The sequence below is a fragment of the Bubalus bubalis genome, chromosome 3 (genome assembly GCF_019923935.1).
Source record: "Bubalus bubalis isolate 160015118507 breed Murrah chromosome 3, NDDB_SH_1, whole genome shotgun sequence".
NCBI lineage: Eukaryota > Metazoa > Chordata > Mammalia > Artiodactyla > Bovidae > Bubalus > Bubalus bubalis.
Genome location: NC_059159.1, coordinates 7,260,340 through 7,277,890, shown reverse-complemented (window position 1 = coordinate 7,277,890; position 17,551 = coordinate 7,260,340). Strand labels below are relative to the sequence as shown.

General features: G+C 61.7%; 1 protein-coding gene across 3 annotated transcripts in view; it reads right to left on the bottom strand.

The window, feature by feature from the left end:
* Nucleotides 1-62: 62 nt before the first annotated feature.
* TMEM94 (transmembrane protein 94) overlaps nt 63-17,551 on the bottom strand; it is a 36,697-nt gene continuing 19,208 nt past the window's right edge. For 2 of the 3 annotated variants that reach the window (XM_006045248.4, XM_006045246.4), the window contains 30 exons: nt 13,557-13,676; nt 12,710-12,837; nt 12,286-12,422; nt 11,904-12,106; nt 11,387-11,538; nt 10,770-10,872; nt 10,458-10,544; nt 10,137-10,253; nt 9,704-9,760; nt 9,350-9,454; nt 9,088-9,252; nt 8,703-8,918; nt 7,890-8,205; nt 7,163-7,336; nt 6,700-6,802; nt 6,370-6,587; nt 5,268-5,449; nt 5,040-5,178; nt 4,678-4,793; nt 4,468-4,567; nt 4,016-4,124; nt 3,659-3,848; nt 3,353-3,430; nt 3,018-3,103; nt 2,508-2,589; nt 2,142-2,290; nt 1,965-2,059; nt 1,768-1,861; nt 1,436-1,606; nt 63-1,265 (listed from right to left, as the gene is read on the bottom strand). In XM_006045248.4, the coding sequence (XP_006045310.3) occupies nt 1,193-1,265; nt 1,436-1,606; nt 1,768-1,861; nt 1,965-2,059; nt 2,142-2,290; nt 2,508-2,589; nt 3,018-3,103; nt 3,353-3,430; nt 3,659-3,848; nt 4,016-4,124; nt 4,468-4,567; nt 4,678-4,793; nt 5,040-5,178; nt 5,268-5,449; nt 6,370-6,587; nt 6,700-6,802; nt 7,163-7,336; nt 7,890-8,205; nt 8,703-8,918; nt 9,088-9,252; nt 9,350-9,454; nt 9,704-9,760; nt 10,137-10,253; nt 10,458-10,544; nt 10,770-10,872; nt 11,387-11,538; nt 11,904-12,106; nt 12,286-12,422; nt 12,710-12,837; nt 13,557-13,676 (4,065 nt within the window). In that variant the 3' untranslated portion in view covers nt 63-1,192. The remainder of the gene's footprint in view (nt 1,266-1,435; nt 1,607-1,767; nt 1,862-1,964; nt 2,060-2,141; nt 2,291-2,507; nt 2,590-3,017; nt 3,104-3,352; nt 3,431-3,658; nt 3,849-4,015; nt 4,125-4,467; nt 4,568-4,677; nt 4,794-5,039; nt 5,179-5,267; nt 5,450-6,369; nt 6,588-6,699; nt 6,803-7,162; nt 7,337-7,889; nt 8,206-8,702; nt 8,919-9,087; nt 9,253-9,349; nt 9,455-9,703; nt 9,761-10,136; nt 10,254-10,457; nt 10,545-10,769; nt 10,873-11,386; nt 11,539-11,903; nt 12,107-12,285; nt 12,423-12,709; nt 12,838-13,556; nt 13,677-17,551) is intronic. The other variant, XM_006045247.4, reaches the window with a different exon arrangement.

The window sequence follows — 17,551 nt, the reverse complement described above, 5'->3', positions numbered from 1 at the left end:
AGATCCCCAGAGTCCGAACGTTTCCAACTGTAAATGTTATTTTTTAAGCAGAGAGAAATGCATATATTTTAAATGGAATTTATTCTATCTATAACTGCCTGTGAGGACACAGTGGGGGAGGGGCTTCGGACCACAGCGAGAGCACCCACTGCCCGCCATGGGGCTGCAAGCCTGACCTGCCTGGCCCAGGCCCCAGCTCTGTAAGCATTTAACCTCTTCCCCCAACTAACACCAATGAAAGTGTCATTCCACGAGACCGTGCTGTGTGTGTTTGGATGTGCGCCGTGAACCTCTGAGCCCAGGGGTTGCGCCTGAGCCAGACCCGAGCGCCCCCGCCAATGTGCAGGGTGGGGAGAAGGCCTGGGACCCCCCAACTCACCTTCAGGAAGGGGCTCCCTCACTGGCCCGACCCTTGTGTGGGCCCTTTCGTGGCTGCCTCAGGGACCAGCCACAGGTTTTGCTTCAGGAGTTTATAAGTTTTAATACAAACCAGTCTGTATTCATTCCCAAAAGGCTCATTTCCAGTAAAAAATATACACCAGTAAAAACATTCTCACAGGGTAACTAGGGCTGAGGCTGGAAGGAGGTCCCGGGCCATGCCCCCAGGACTGGCTCCATGGCCTGCCCAAGGGTGGCCCAGGAGGAGGTTCTCGGACCAGGCGGGGGCTCGGCTCCATCTTCGGGCCCCAGCATGAGGCCCCCCACAGAGGAGGAGCGGGCTTTGCCCCAGGAAGACAGGACGACGGGAGCCCGGGGAGGGCACCCTGCCGCCCCGGCCTCCAGTGGCGCCCTGGAGGACTGCGGGCACATCCCAGGACTGCCCTCCCACCAGAGGCCCCACAGTCCACGGCTCTGCCCAAAGGTCAGGGGGCCCTGGAGGGGGCAGCCCACAGGTGGAGGGGGCCGAGGGCCCCTCTGCTAAGCACACGAGGTCATACATTCAAGAGCCCGGGGGTCTCCGCCTGGCGAGGAAGAGCCAGACGGTCCTGGACTGAGGCTGCAGCTCCGTGTCTCCGCAGGAAGCCATGGGGCGGGGACCACAGCTGGGTCTGACACCGGGAGCTGGGGCTCCAGGGCCATGCGGCGCAAGAGCAAACCCTGAAACATTCATGATATCAACTCCCCAGACGCAGAAATGGGTGTGGCTTCAGCCCCAGAGACCACGGCATCTATGGCCACCATGGCCAGAGGCTCAGAAAGGAGAGTTCATGCCCAGCTTAGTTTCAAACTGCAGCTTCTGTCGCTTCTGGTAGCGGACACGGACTCTGGTGGGGTGGAGATTGAAGACCAGGTTAGCGCAGACGCCGAGGCCAGGGATGGACAGGATACAGAGGATGGGGTGCGGGCAGCAGGAAGGCTGTGGGGGGGTGAGGCAGGAGATGACCAGGGAACACGCCCGAGCCCAGAGGGGACACACGCCCGGTCGGTGGCTCACCGGATCTCGTGCAGCTTCACAACCTCATTGGTGACCACCACAAGGACCAGGGACAGGCAGCCCAGGAGCCACGTCAGCAGAGGCACGTCCTCCAGGCCGAAGTGGACGTGGCTATCCTTGTGTGTCCACAGCTGCAGGTCCACTGCCGTCTGGGCCACCTGCCCCAGCAGCCTGCAGGAGGCGGCAGCCCCACATCAGCTGAGGCCCCCTGCTTCCTTCCCTGCCCTTCTTGGCAGGAGGCGCGCCTGGAGGGTGCTGTTCAGCCCCTGGCCCAAAGCCCACCTCGCATCACAGCCCCTCCCTGGCTCCCACCCTCCACCCCAGAGACTCACACCACGGGCACAGTCATGGCCCACCACAGGTTCGTCAGGGGGCTCTTCCTCCACAGGGGCTTGGTGCGGTGCACATGGGTGATGGAGATGAAGACTGGGGAAAACAGGGTCGTGGCGCGTGTCAGACCTCCCATGGCCAGAGGCCCTGTCCCCAGGGAGTCCCCCCAGCCCCCACCCGGCTCCAGGGCACCCCTCACCAGTGTGTAGGACGATCAGGGCAGCGGCAAGCTTCTGAGCCGACAGCAGCCCGTTGGTGAAGTTGTCAAACCAGGCTGGGGCCTTGTCGACGTGGCTGCCAAGGCAATGTGTGGGCTCAGCCTCCTCGGGGCCCCGGGGAGGTGGCCCCAGGGGTGAGGGTTCAGGGCGGGACCCACCTGGGCAGCATGATAGAGGAGCAGTCGGTGAGGTTGCGGGCCCGGGACCTGTCGCAGAAGCTCTGAAGTGTGAAGGCAAAGCAGATGAGGCACGAGCTGATGGTGAGGCTGAACTTCAGCAAGAAGCACAGCAGGAAGTAGTGCTGGGTCTGTGGGAAGCAAAGACCCTTCACTCAGGTGCCTGGGTTCACAGGGTCCTCGGGAAGTGGGCAGGCCCGGGGGGGATAAGAGCAAGGAGCTTTCCCCACTCTATACCCCCCGCCCCCTTGGCCTGATGGAATCCCTCCTCGATCCCCCAGGGCTCAGCCCCCTCCACACTCACCTTCCTTGGGAAAAGCCCAGGCCCATGGGCTCCGTGTCGCTTACCTTCTTAGGAATGGACTGAAGGTTCTTCCCCGTTGCCATAGACATGATGGAGCTATGTGGGGGCTTTCCCAGTAGAGAGATGCTAAAAAACAGGGACTCGGTGAAGGATAGGAACTGTGACCCTGTGTCCCCCAATTCTCTTTTTTTTTAAATTACGCTTTTCTTTTTTAAAAATATTTACTTTTATTTATGTACTTGGCTGCACCAGCTGATCTAGTTCCTCAACCGGAATTTGAACCTGGGCCCCCTGCATTGGGAGCATGGAGTCTTAGCCATTGGACCTTCAGGGAAGTCCCCATGTCCTCCAATTCTTCCCTAGGAGAAGCTTTTCAGGAGTCCCAAGAGTGAGGGCAACTCTGCTGGGCAGACAGGCTACAACAAGGAAGGGAGCCCCCTGGAGCTGGGGGGCCCCCACGGTGGGGGTCACTAGCATGGCTTCCTGAACCTGGGCTCCTGGGGACACTCGGGGACATCCTGACCCTGGACATGGGGGGCGGCCCGGCCTCTCACCTGAGCAGAGGGTAGCAAAAACAGGACAGCCACAGGATGTCGGTGGTGCTCAGGATTGGCGGCAGCTGGACGAGGCAAGAGAGGAACTGGGCCAGGAAGAGCCGGGAAGCCCGATTAGGTTCCAGCAAAGAGTCAGATGCCAGGAGCCCTGGGGCTGCCTCGCCCTGTACCCAGAGGGCTGGAGGGGACACGATTCTGCCAGCGGGGGTTCTCAGAGGCTCTGGGGGCCCCTCAGGCTGTGCTGCCTCCTCCCAGCCTCTCAACTGGTCCCAGGGCACAGGAGCCGGCGGTGGCGGGGGGGTGCGGTGCCAATGCCCATGCCAGCCCCACCTCACCTGGATGACCACAAGCGTCAGCTGGCACTGCAGCAGGAAGAGGAAGCACTTGCGGATGCCGTAGGTGGCGTGCCGGGCCTAGGGAGCGGGAAGGGAGGGGGGTGGCCGCGCTCAGACCCTGCGGCTGATACGCTTCGGCCAGATATGGCAGATGTTCACATTAGTGAGCGGCCGGGGCAGACTAAACCTCCTGGGAGAGCTGCACCTGCAGGTGAAGCACCCCCGGGAGCCCAGGCGGGTCCTGCACAGCGACTCCCCACCCTAGCAGGCTCTGACCTCTGCCCCCGGGCATGCGAGAGCCCCCACCTGCTCAATGAGCCGGATGATGCTGATGGTCTCCTCCTGGCGGAAGGTCAGCGAGCAGGGCAGGCTGTTGAGCTGCCCCGAGAGCTGCAGGGGAGAAAGGCCATCCGAGGCCTGGGCCATGCTGGTGCTGGTGGCGTAGCCAAAGGTCTCCCAGGAGCAGCGAGACGGGTACAGGGGGTCCAGGGCGATGCTGCTCAGCATGGGAAGGGGAAAGCGTGTCCATCAGCTGGGGTCTGCCAAGACCCCATCCATCTCCCAGGGGACGGAGCCAGCGCCCCACCCCACCCCTGCTTCCTTCTCTCCCCGCCAGGCCCAGGCCGGTTATGGGGAGTCCTGGCTCTGGGCTGTTGCGCTGACCTGACGTCGCTCTGGAGGAAGAGGCAGCTGTTCCGCAGGTTGGCGGAGCTGCCCAGGCAGCAGGTCACCTCCCCGTACTCCTGCATGATCTTGATCATCTCACACATGGCTGAGGGGGCAGAGTTGGGGGCACAAGGGTCAGGCAGGTGGAGCCCCACGTGGGGCGCTGGGCAGAGACCCACAGGCCAGGGCAGGAGACGACAGAAATCAGGCCCCTCTTTGGAGCCATCCTACCCGCAATGTCATAAACATCCTACGAACACTGTCACTTCTGAGTCCCTAGAATGGGCTACGCTGGGCTCCTGCCCACGAGACTCCCCAGCTCCTCCCAGCCCAGCTTCCTCTGCTCCCTGCATGGGAAACCAACACCCCTCCGGAGCCTGTGGGGTGCCAGGGGCTGGCAGTGCTCCACCCAGGGCCGGGCTGGACAAGCGCCCAGTCACAGCACTCACTCTCGGGGGTACAGTCGGTGAAGAGGGGCACCAGCAGGGGCACGTTGTCGATGTTCTGCAGGTGGGGCCGTACCTGGTGGATGCCCCGGGGCAGCTTGGCCTGCAGGGAGCAGAGATGCGCATGGCCTCAGGGCCACACCTCCCTCGCTGGCTCCCCTGCCCTGGACCAGCCCCGTTGCCAACCCCAAGGCTCCAGGGGCACAGTAGTACCCGGTTGCAGTCTTCCAGGAAGCTGGGGAGGTCGCTGTCCGTGGGCTGGAAGCTAATGAGGTCCGAGTGACCCTCCTCCTCCATTAGAAGGAGTCCTTCTGCGTCGTCTCGGGACGCTGCAGGGACAAAAGCCTGACCCTCACCATGGGGCCAGCCTTCTGGGGGCCTTTCCTAGCCCTGAAGATGGCGCAAAACTTCCTTCTCAAGCTCTCCTCTCCCCGCACCCCGTAGACTGTTAGCTACTGCAGGGGATCAGAGCCAGGTTCCCAGGAGGGATCCCGGGAGGTTCTTTCTAGCTGTTGCTCCAAGGAAGGGGGACGGCCCACACCCACCTCGTGTCCACACCAAACCTCTGCCCTCACCCTGGTTCAGGTCGTCGTGCAGGGAGCCAGCGTGGCTGGGGCTGGAGGGGGGGATCTCGGAGCCGGGCATGTCACCGTTGGGCGTGAGGGAGATGTGGCAATTCCAGCCCGTCTCCAGGCCCATCTTCTCTGCAAACACCTGCACCAGGCAGACGGTGATGACAAGAGGGGCCCCAGAGGCCGTGGGGAAAGGGGCAGCGGGAGCACAGGGGTCGGTGGCTCCCCAACCTTGCTTTTGAGCTCATCCTCCAATGAGAAGTAGACGAAGCGGATGCAGGCGTTGACCAGCCCGTCGATGAGGCGCACGATGTCCAGGCGGGCCTGGTACTGGGAGGACACCATGCCCATGAAGATCTGGCCGCTCAGGGCCTGCATGCAGTCTTCCTTCTCCAGCACCTCCCCGATCCCTTCTTCAGGAGGCAGCAGGCGCAGAGCCCGGCCAGGACACCCAGGAGCCGGCGGGTTCCAGGAGGCAGCCCGGGGCCACACACGTGGGCGCCACGCCCAGATCAATGAGCACACAGGCCCCAGGGGACCACACACATGTACAACCAAGACAGAAAAGGAGCCGACAGACACGGGGGTGGACGGGGATGGTGGGGGAGAGACAAGGAAAGGTACTCATCAGTCAGGTGACCATCCCTGGTCCAGGGCCAGGAGGCGGGCCCCACCCTCAGCCTTGGCTTCAGTTCACGGGCTCTTGGGTCACAAGACCCCGGAAGGCTGTGTGTCTGACGGAGTGGGGAGGGGTGCATGGAGCTCTGAATCCCTCTGTTGTAGCAGTGTTTGTGACCAGGTCTTTTGTCTGATTCCAATCAGGCTAAGGCTCTATACACACTGCTGCTGCTAAGTCACTTCAGTCGTGTCCGACTCTGTGCGACCCCATAGAGGGCAGCCCACCAGGCTCCCCCGTCCCTGGGATTCTCCAGGCAAGAACACTGGAGTGGGTTGCCATTTCCTTCTCCAATGCATGAAAGTGAAAAGTGAAAGTGAAGTCGCTCAGTCGTGTCCGACTCCTCGTGACCCCATGGACTGCAGCCCACCAGGCTTCTCCGTCCATGGGATTTTCCAGGCCACAGTACTGGAGTGGGCTGCCAAGACTACTGCTTTCCAACCTTCAGAGAAAGCGCTTTTCTATACGTCACCCAACTGCAGCAGTACCACGAGCCGTGAGCAGGGCACAGGTGACACTAAGGAACCTGCCCACATCACCAGACGGAGCCACCACGGTGCTCCAGGTCTAGTGCCTGCTGTCCCCTCTGCTGGGCTCTCATCCAGGCCCCCGCAAGCTCTCCCGGCCCCTGGCCCCTGGGGACGGGGCCCACAGTACCGTCTGAGCTCCAGCTGCCGCGGCGGGCACTCAGCTTGATGGGAATGGTGCTGGGCAGCTCGCATGTGGTGAAGATGCTGTTCTGGCCGGGCGCCTGCACCAGCTCGATGCACTTGCCGTTGAGCTGGGAGGACAGGGCACAGCTCATGGGCTTGTAGGCGAAGGCAGAGCAGTAGCCAGACAGGCAGGCTCGCTGGTAGAAATCCAGCACTTTCTTTCTGCCGGGGAAGCAGGGCGCAAGTGAAACGAGCAGTCCCAGGGTGTCCCGACCTCTGGGTACCCAGCCAGAGCCGATGGTTCTCACCTCTGGCCATGTGCCTCCTCACCTACCTGTCGGAACCCGAAAGAGGGTAGATGTCAGCTCCGTCCCAGAAGTCTGTGCAGGCCTCCAGGACCACGTCAGCTGTGCCGTGGGACAGCATCTGCTCTGTGCCTGAGGGCAGTGGAGGACCAAGCCCTGAGTGCCCCAAGCCACCGCCCCTCCCGCCAACCTCCAAGGACATACCGTCACCCCTGAGAAGGATGTTAAAAGGAGCCCCTGGGTGGGGGGCGGGCTGTGGGAATCCCCCAGGCATCATGGCAACAAACCTATCGGCAAGGCCACTGAGTGCGTAACATGGACATGAGGCCGCCAGTCCTCCAGACAGTCCCACAACCCACGGCGTCCACAGTCCCAGCCCCCATCCCCAAAGCCCATCTCTGTCACGTGTGAGGTCTCAGCGAGGAGCTAATGCTCCCTAGAGAGAAGACACCCTAAAAGAGCCCCGCCCCACCACATTCCCAGAAGGCTCACTGGTGGTGGTGTCCTTGATGAAGAGGCTGATCATGTGGCTAAGCGGGGGCCGCCGCTTGGTGACGCAGGAAAGCCTCCCCAGCGAGGTCTCCTTCATGGTCTCAGCGCTGGGGAGACGGTAGAGTGCGAGGTGGTTCCCCTGCTTGAAGAGCTCCTTGGCCCCAGGAGTGAAGCCTGCAGGATGGGTGGATGGATGAATAAAGAAATAACATGCAGATAAAGGGGCTGATCAGAAGCTCAAAGGGATGCTGGTGCTCTTGACCAAGGCCACACCTGGCCCCGGTGTTTGGAGCTGGGGTCTCTGGGGGGGATCCCCACCCCACACACCTCCCTCCCTTCCTGGAGGGGAGAGAACCCCAGTCAGGCCAGGCTGCTTCCCTTCGTCCGTCCACCCCACCGGCAGTTATCTTCCCAGATAAGGGAGCGCCGTCAAGCGATGGTGCCTGGTTAAAGGGGCTGATCAGGGAATTCCCTGGTGGTCCAGTGCTTAGACTCTGGGGTCTCATTGCTGAGGGCACAGGTTCAATCCCTGGAGGGGGAACTAAAATCCCACAGGCCACATGGCACAGCCACAAATAAATAAATGCATGGATGGGTAAATAAACGAATACATAGATGAATAGATAAAGGGGCCGATCAGAAGCGCAAAGGGTTGTCGGTGCTCTTGACCAAGGCCACACCTGGCCCCGGTGGCCCAGCCCCTGGGAAGAGTCGCCAGGCTGCATACCGATGAGGCGGGCGAGCTCGCAGAGGCCCCAGGGCACGCGCACGGGCAGCACGGCGCTGCGGCTCTCCTGCAGGGCGACGTTGCACAGGTGGTCTGAGAACCGGCAGAGCCGCTCAGTGACGCTGGCGTCGCACAGGTTCAGCAGCACGTTGAGGCCCAGCGGCTTGAGCGAGGTGAGGTGCAGCTGCCAGTTGGAGTCGTCAAACTGGATGCAGGAGGGGTTCTGCTGGTCCTGGGACAGGCTGAGCATCTCCAGGTGGTAGTCACACACAAAGTCCTCGGCTTCGTAGGGCTCGCCCTCCGGCCCATGCTGGGTCTGGAGGAGAGGAGGAGGGGAAGGCGGGGAGCTTAGACTGAATTTGGAGGGGGTGGTACAGGCAGCTCCCCCGAGAGAAGGCACCCCCCCCCAAGCAGGGCGTGCTCTCCCGGCCCTCCCCACACCCCTCTGCACCCATCTGTGCTCAGCCACACTGTCACCAGCTCAGAGGAGGCTGTCGAGACTGGGCAAGAAACGGAGAAGCCTCTCTCTCAGCCAGAGGAAGTATCTTTAGAGGGATATCTTTATTGGTTATCTGTCTCTTGAAGGCTGCGATCAGGAGGAAGGGTCTTGCCCCAACCAATTACCACCAAACCCGAAAAAGGGGGAGGGGTCTACTCTGTGGGAGAACCAGGCACGAGGCCTCCGGAGCTGAGAACAGGGGCCGGGATGTCTGAGCCCCGGGCTCCACCCACCCGGGCTGGGCGGTACCTCTGCAGAAGAGGCCAGGGTGCCCCCACGACGGATGAGGTGGCCGCTCCCCAGGACCCCCTCACCTTGCTGGGGTCGTCGTCTTCGCCGCCCTCGGTGTCCCTGCTGAAGCTCACGCTGGAGCCAGACAGGTGTTTGCTGCGGCCGTGTGCCCTGTGGTGAGGGTGGGGCTCGGGCGCCTTGGGACCGTCGCCTGGCCAGTTGCCGCCGCGCTCCTGCTCATTGGAAAGGTGCAGCGGGGCATTCAGGGAGCCAGCCAGGAGGGCGTCGCGTTCGTGGGGCTGAGGAGAACAAGGAGCACAGGCTTCGGACCCCGCTCCTGACGTCGCCTCGGGCCAGGAGGCCGGGCCGTTACGGCCCCCTGGGGCCCGTCTCCTGAGGCCTGAGCCCTCCTCCTCCTCCCGTCTCGCCTCGTCCCGCGGGAGGCCGCCAGCCTGGCCCAGGCCGCACCTCCTCCTCCACCTCGGGATGGCAGAAGGAGCGGGTGGACAGGTCGTCTGTGAGGTCCTCGTGGCTGCTGTGCGGGGGCTCCACCTTCCCGCTGAAGAACAGCACGGTCTCCGGGCTAGGGTTGGGCCACGACAGGATCCCCTGTTTGTCCACACAGCACAGGACCTGCAGGGGGAGATGGGGGTGCGGCATTCCCCAGGCTGCTGGGGTACTCCGGAGAGCCGCCTGCCGAGGCAGGGTCCTCCCACGGGGCCGCCCTCACCGTGACGGAGCCCAGGCTGTGCAGCAGGCTGGAGCTGTGGCTCAGTGTGGGCGACGTCCCCTGGATCACCCGCAGGAAGTGGCCCCAAATGCAGCGCAGCATCTCCTGGGGGCAGAGACAAGGTGCTCGGCCACATTTCCCTGGAGATGGCCTTGGGGACCGACAGAGGAAATGGTCTGGGGGAAGCGTGTGCCCCCCCCAGCAGTGACATGTTACCCACATGGGACGGGGGGCCAGAGGGGCTCTGAGAGGGAGGCTCAAGGCCATAATGCAGGGGCACCCGGGGGCTCCAGAAGGGGCCTTGGAGAGCTCGGGCTGGGGGTACAGGGCCAGCATCCATCCGGGTGAGGGTACCTGAGAGGACACGGCTTCCGTATAGCTGCTGAGAGTGTCCTCTGAGAACTTGGCCAGCTGCACAGAGAAGAGGGCGTGAGACTTGGGGAGGAAACTGCCACCATCCTGCAGGCCTTGGAGCCGGCGGGTGGGGGCCTCGCACCTCTCTGTGAAGGACACCGGGCAGCCCGGGAACCCCTGTCTGCTGAGAGCAAGGGTGGATGGACACCTGGCCGTCCCCGGGGCCTAGTCTGGAGACCCTGCTGGCTAGAGAGGCAGAGCCCTCAGAGAGCTGCCCAGAGCCGGCCATGTGCTGGGCTGCAGGGCAGGAGGTGGGGCGGCTGCACTTCTGCCCTCTTTGCTGGGGGCACAGCCCACTCTGTCTTTCTGTTCCTATCTTTGGCTCTTTCTGCACTGTCCCACACCCCCTCCTCGAGGCCCGGGAACTACTGACCAGGGAGCTGGGGGAGGCCTTGCTCATCTGGGCCAGGACGCGGGCTTCTCCACAGGCGGTTGCCAGGACCCAGAGGACCGGGAAGAGCAGGGGGAGGATGGGCAGAACGCCATTCACCTGGGAAAGAGCGAGCCCCGCTGAGGCACCTGGGGCCCTCCCCAGAGCAACAAGGACCGCTGGGGACAGCAGGCAGGAAGGGGGGAAGGAAAGCAGGCACTCCAAAGCGGAAGTTTGGGAGACCCCTGGGCTGGGGGTGGGAGGGGCAGTCAGGGCACCACGAGGGGACCCAGTCTCCGGGGAAAGAGGAGAGGGCAGTCTTACCTGCAGCTGGAGGAGAGTGTATTGCCAGGTGGTGACGCCCGGGGCGTTGAGCATGAAGCGCAGGGCGTTGGTGATGAGGAAGCTGGCCTGTGGGGGACAGGAGAGACACTGCCTTAACGCCACCCCCCCCCAGGGGGGACTCAGGCTCTAAGGCGCCCCACCTTCTGACCACTCACACTCCCCCACCCCCGGCGCTGGCCGGCTCACACCTGGACCCTCCCGTCTTTGCTCACAGGCTTGCCTGAGTTTGGCTCCCAGGGTCCTCGAGCCCCCGGCCCCCCGCTGCCCCCGCCACGGCCCCGCCGCACACACCAGGACCACGGGCACCGCATAGCGCAGCATCACCGACTGCACTGTGAACCTCTCGTTGTCCAGAGCGGTCACCGGGCGGGACAGGGCCATGTCCAGGCACCACCTGTAGAAAGAGATGGTCCTACACTCGGGCGAGCCTTGGGTCCTGCAGTTCCCTGCTCCTCTCCCAGGCCCTGGCCCTGGGAGAATGGCCTGCTGGCCACTGTGGCCCATGGCCACCTCTGAAGCTGTCCCTTCAGAGTCCAGACTGAGAGGGGGTCAATCACCCAGTCGAACAATTCTCACGAAAGGGACTTCCTTAACAATCCACCCTGCAGTGTAGAGGACATGGGTTCGATCCCTGGATGGGGAACTAAGATCCCACATGCCGTGGAGAAACTAAACCCGCACATCGCACCTACTGAGCCTGCAAGCCACAACTAAGACCTGACACAGCCAAACAAACAAACTGGAAAAAAAAAAAGAATCCTCACAAGAAGCTAAAGCGAAGGCCCCGCAGATGCCTGCTCTAAGGGGCCCGGGTACGAACCAGGCTCCTTCCTGTCGCCATCGCCGGCTCACGGCTCACAGGGGGAGGCTCTGGGGGGAGAGGCTGGGGGACGGCGCAGCGCCCCCACCTGATGTTGTCGATCACGGGGGTCTCGAGGACACGGAAGAGCCGGTGCTGCTGGGGGCTCTGCGGCCCCTTCTTCACTTCTCCCCGGGGGGACGGGGGTGGTGAGAAAGGGGGGAACAGGTCTCCCGGCTCCAAGACGATGTGCTCGTCGTCCTGCCAGAGATGAAGAGGAGCAGGGGGAGGGTAATCAGTGGGTTCCGGGGAAGCCACTCTTCCTTGACCATTCCAGCGAAGCAGAGACATCTCACCAGGTTAAGGACCATCAGTGAGCAAGGAGTGACCTGGGGTGGGGTGGGGAGAGCCTGGAGGATGGGTTTCCTAGCAACTTAAGGATCACAGGGAAGGAAGAACATGATGAAGAGAAAGATGTTCCAGCTATTCTCCATTTTTCCTAGAGCGCATGCCAGGAAACCTGCAAGCTGGGTAGCAAGCGTCAGGATTAAGCCCCGGGACCCTCCCACCACTGCTGGTGGACGTTCCCACAAAATTTCCAGGGAAGGAGAGGAGCCCCCAGCTACCTTGATGCCCCGCAGGGAAGCAAAGGATTCCTGGCCTGGCCTCAGAGCTATGATGTCTCCTTCTACCAGCAGGCTAACCGGCAGGTTGACGAGATGTCCATCTCTATAGGCCCAGTGCAGAGACCAAGATGGTGCGAAGGGCATGTGGAGGTCTGGATACATGGCATCTGGCCACTTGACCTCCTTGCCATCCCTGAGGGCATCTGATGAAGGTGGAAAGACAGACACAGCCTCACCCAGAGCCCCGCACACACCAGCTGGATCCAGCACGCACCTCGGGATCCGGGTCTGCTCTCCTTGCTTCCCCAGAAGGCCTGTGTCAACCTGCACCACTCATTCCAGCACCGGCCCCTCTGCAGGTCCACGCCCTGCCTGGCCTCACCTTGGATTTGGTCAATGACGCCCCGCAATCTCCGTTCTACCTCCCGACGCTTCAGCCGATCTTGCCGCCCAATGAGGACGAGGTTGAGGAGCAGCAGGAGGAAGAGCGCTGAGGCGTTCACCAGCTCCACCCCGTGGCTGGCAGCGAGAGGGGAGGGCATCTTGGGGGTCCTGGCCAGTGGGGGGCGGGGGGCTCTGCAGCCCAGCCAACCCAGGGCCCCACACTGCCCTCCCCACTCCCTTCTGCTTCTGACAGCAGCTGGCCAAGCAGACTCTCTTTTGACCCAGGCTCTGACTGTGGGGGGCAGTTCCCTGTCTCCCGGGTGGGTACGGGGACAGGAGAAGGACAAGCCCAGACCCTGTGCTGCGAGAGGCAGGAAGAAACCCCACCCACCCACCCACCCAGGGCCGAAGGCTGCGTATACCTGCCAGCTGGCTGGCCCCCGCAGCAGGCGAGCAGCAGGAGCACGGCCAGGAGCATGAGCAAGGCGCCCGGCCAGTGGAAACAGGAGCAGCGGTTCCCATGGTGCAGGAAGCTGCTTCTCCACATCTCCTGGAGGGGAGGAGCCGGGGAGTGAGAGGCTGGGGGACAAGCGGGGGGGCAGGAAGGGGCTGGGACTCTCTGACCTGCTAGGATCTGACTGCTTTCCTCCCTAGCCCACCCGATCCTGCCCGCCGTGGCTGCCTCCGTCATCTTGCTTCAGTCCCGGCTGGGGATCGGGACACCACTCTGAAAGGAACCGTGACTCCTTTTTGATTTTTAGGGATGCCTCGGTCTGGTCATGCTGCCCAGGAGGACAGGGTGAGTCCCGGCCCTGAGAATGGGCCTCCCAAGCTTTTCCGCCACCCCAACTGTGGAGCCCTATACCACGGCCACAGGTGTGGAGCCCTGGACCAGGGTCACAGGATAAAAATCTCTGGGACTGACCAAGCCCCATAGCAACTGTTGCCACGAGCCTCCGGATCTAAACCAGCCAGTCCCCTGACCCTGTATTAAGTCAAATACCCACCCTATTATCAGCCCTATGGCGTCCCATCACCTAACGCCATCATTCCAGTAGGAATTTTCTCTGTCTTGAGGGTATAAAAATTGGCTGCCAGCCTTTGAAAGGGTTCGGCTCTCCGTTGAGCCGGCCCGCTGTGCTCACAGCGGCTCCCACTCTAGAAAACTCTCTTCTCCTCTCATTCTGCCTCACGTCTGCAAATTCTTCTCCCACCCGCACACGGACCAGGACACCAGCTAGGCTCTGGGCTTCCGGGAGGACGCGTCACCTTCCACGTGAGACATTTCTTCCGCTCCTTCAGGTGTCCGTCCAGCACTGCCTCCAGCTGCTCCTTCAGAATGCTGAGGGCCTTCCGGGTGGACAGGCCCAGGGCCAAGGGCGGCTCGCCCTGGAGGGGAGAGGGGTGGCGCTCAGCATCCCACGGGAGGCCCAGGCCCCCTCCCCTCCGGCCTCCCCAGAACCTTCCTCCCCCTCACTAGCCCCTGGCAAGCGGTAGGGGTCATGAGCATGTTCCCCACCGAGTGAAAAGATGTGCAGGTACAGAGTCCCTGCTCTTCAAAGCCCAGTTTAACACAAAACTAGAGGGACTTCCCTGGCAGTCCAGAGGTTAGGACACCACGCTCCCAATGCAGACGGCACAGGCTTGATCCCTGGTCGGGGAACTAAGATCCTGCAGGCCACCTGGCGCAGCCAAAAAGTAAAATAAAACAGGACCAGAAACATACCTTTCTAGGCTCAGCGTCTTCTAACTCTCCTTTCACTCAACTCCTGACCCACTGCCATCAGCAGCCCAGCACCACTTGGGCCGTGCTCACCGCCCAGCTCCCCTTACTGCACTGGGGCCATCTTTCCCAGTTCTCTGGCTGGAAAATGTGGATTGTTTAAGTGTGAGGGGCTTCCCTGGTGGCTCAGCTGGTAAAGAATCCGCCTGCAATGTGGGAGACCTGGGTTTGATCCCTGGGTCAGGAAGACCCCCTGGAGAAGGGAAAAGCTACCCACTCTGGTATTCTCGACTGGAGAATTCCATGGACTGAACAGTCCGTGGGGTCAGTTGCAAAGAGTAACTTCCGCTTTCTAAGTGGGGAGAAGAGAGCTAATCTAGAGGTACTAGCTTAAAGTTCTCCTAGTAAAAACGTGAAGGAGAAAAACCCCACCAACGTCTGTTATCACCAGTTCATTAAAGGGAAGCTACTAACACTGACGGCAGGAAGAACACAAGCTCAGAAAGAGGTTGCCCCCAGGCTGCTCCCTGCAGCAGCCGCTCCCAGGAAAGGGCCTGTACTGACCACACCCCGCACTCCCGCTCGCTGAGGGTGGGTGAACGAGGCACGGACCAGGTGGTTGCTGGCACGTTTTCCTCTGTGGCCCCACAGCCTGACCTCTGCCGTTGAGACCCCCTCTCCTGGGCTTCTCGCTTCCTCCGTCCTGTCCACCTACCCCGCAGTCCCTCCTGTGACATCCACAACACTGTGTACATTTCCAGGGAAACATCAGCCACAGGGATTCACCTGCCAGCAATAAGCTTCCAACTCCTAAATCTGACCTGTAGCCTGACCACTGTCCTAAATTCTGACCCGTTTCTGAACTGATCCACAGATCGTTCATAGGTATCTGTGAGTCGACACGTGCGAAACCCCGAAACTGCCGCCCAGCTCTCCCCACCAGAGCCAGTAGCCCTCCTGCAAGTTACCACCTCACCCAGGCATTTCAGCCCCTCCCCTCAACCCCTGCCTCCCCTTCCCGCCTCCCAGTGCCTACCTTCTATCCCAGCCAAGGAGCACGCATCTGATCAACTGACACTGTTTCCCTTTAAAATCCAGCCCAGACTCCTGAGCATGGTCTGGGATCTTCTCCAGCCTCTTCTCCTGCTGTTCCTGCCACATGCCCAGCTCCGTGAGCTCATGTGCCAACATCTTCCTGTATTTTCCTAGCCAAGAACACACTCCCTGCCTCAGACAACTCTTACTTCTCTGAGACTCGGCTCAAACACCACCCGCTCTGGGAAATTTTCCCAAAACCCAGGGCTGCACGTACTGCGGGAGGCTTGTATTCCCACGGCACCCCAGGGCGACCTGGCTCACAGGCGGCGCCGCAGAGCGCTGCCATCGTAGGTGTGCCTGTCTGGCTCCCCCACCAGCCAGCCAGCCAGTTCCTTGAAAACAGGTGGTGATTTCTTCCATGTCTATACTCTCCTACCAGACACAGGGCAGCGGCTCAATGAATACTTGCTGAATGAATGAATGAACGAACGTACACGTAGCTTCACGGGTATCAAGGACACCTTAATGAGGGTTGTTAAGTGTTCAGCCACTCAGTTGTGTCTGACTCTGTGACCCGATGGACTGCAGCCTGCGGGGCTCCTCTGTCCATGGGATTCTCCAGGCAAGAACACTGGAGTGAGTTGCCATTTCCTATTCCTGGGGATCTTTCCGAACCAGGGATAGAACCCGCACCTCTTGCGTCTCCTGCGTTGGCAGGCAGGTTCTTTACCATTAGTGCCACCTGGCAAGCCCAACCCAGGACCTATGGCAGAGCTGCCTAGAGCTTCTACAAATGTGCAAGTCTGGGTCCCCACCCCAGACCTACCCAATCAACACTTCTGGAGGTGAGGCCCACTCTGGGGGGATCTGAGGCACAGATCCCCAGCTGGGGGTCCAGGGGAAAAGAAGGCCCCCGGGAAAGACAGGGCCTGGGGGAGCAGTGAGTCTTTCCCAGGGCAACCTGAAGAGCACCAACGTGGGCTTTCACCAGGGAAAGTTCTGAGCAAGGAGAGGGAAGGCCTAGCCCTGGGGCGCCAAGAGAGGGTCTGGGTTTATTCACTGGGTCCCGGCCAAGCGTCACTAAGCCAGTGGGGCCCTGGCTGCCCGGGTTCATAGCCCTGCCTCTCCGTTCCTACCCTTGGGGTCCTGCCCTGACTTTGTCCACTAATGTTTCTGGATTTCCTCCTCCCTGCGGTCTCCATATTCCCTCCACTCCATGGCAGCCTAGCCCCTCGCCAGATACACATCTCCACCACTAGGGGTTGATGGCCTGAGGTGGCATCCCCTGGCTGCAGACTGGGCGCCGCGGGCCTGTCGCCAGCTCTCTCAGCCTGAGGGGTGAGGACGGACCCCAGAGCGGGTCCCACCCAAAGACCTCCCAGCTCCTCTGCTTGAACCTCAACCCCTCCATCCCTGCTCTCCACAGAGGCTCTGGGGGATTATGAGATGAGAGCTGCCTCTTCCAAGAGGGAAGAACTGGTCATTTCAGCTCAGGAAGTAATGGGCCTCCAGGCAGGGAGCTGGCACCCCCTTAAGGGTAAACACCTCCCTCTGGCAGGGATCCGGGCCGAGAACCCATGGTCCAGAACAAAGGAGTACCAGGTAAGGCCAGCACCTCTACCTAGACTCCTGGCTGGAGAGAAGAAAGCCTCCAGGGACAGGAAGGAGGAAGAGAAAAGCAAAGGGTGACCAAGGGTCTGTCCAGGGCCAAGGGGCTGGCCCCGGAGGGGGATGCCTGCCCCTCTCGTCCCCGGAAAACCCCGGAAGAAGAGAGTCTGGGAGGCCCGCCTGTCCTCCCCCTGCCCCGTCCTCCCCCGGGCTCAACCCTCCGAACTCCCTTCCCCAGCAGGGAGTGCGAGTTCCCAGGGTGGACTTGCCTAGGCCAGGTCTCCAGAAACTAAAGTGAGTACACCTCCTGCGGGCAGGGGAGGGCTGGCTGGCAGAGGTGGACAGGCTGTGCGCCAAAGGGCAGGAGAAAGCAAGGGCTGACAAAGCCCATGGGGCTGCGGAGTCACCCGGAGAGCTGCTTGGGCCGGAACAGGTGCCAGGCTCAGGAAGGCTAAGGGAGCAGCCGGGGCGCAGCCTTCCTCTGGCCGGGCCTTTAGACCATGAACACTCAGCAACTGCCCTCCGCCTGCCCTGCAGCTGGCCTGTACCCGCTGCCTTATTTCAGGCACCCCAAACCCCCTGAGCCTCCCACCCAGCGATCGTTTAGCTCCTTCTCTGCCTCCAGGTTCTTGGAACCTAGAGTCTGCTCCCCTCCAGTGGTGGGAGGAGGGGCCAGAGGGCAGCAGAAGCTCCCGGGGCAGCGGGAGGTGAGCACGGAGCCCCCGTGAGTCAGCCCCCCGCATGTTGTGTCTGGTCTGGAGCACCCACTCCAGACTGGTGATTAAAGGCAACACAGCAAGGGGAAAATGAGCCATTGTAATTATATGTCTCCTGAGGAAAGCACCTGCCCGCACAGAGGCCCCAGGGCCCGACACCACCCTTCAGTCGACCCTCC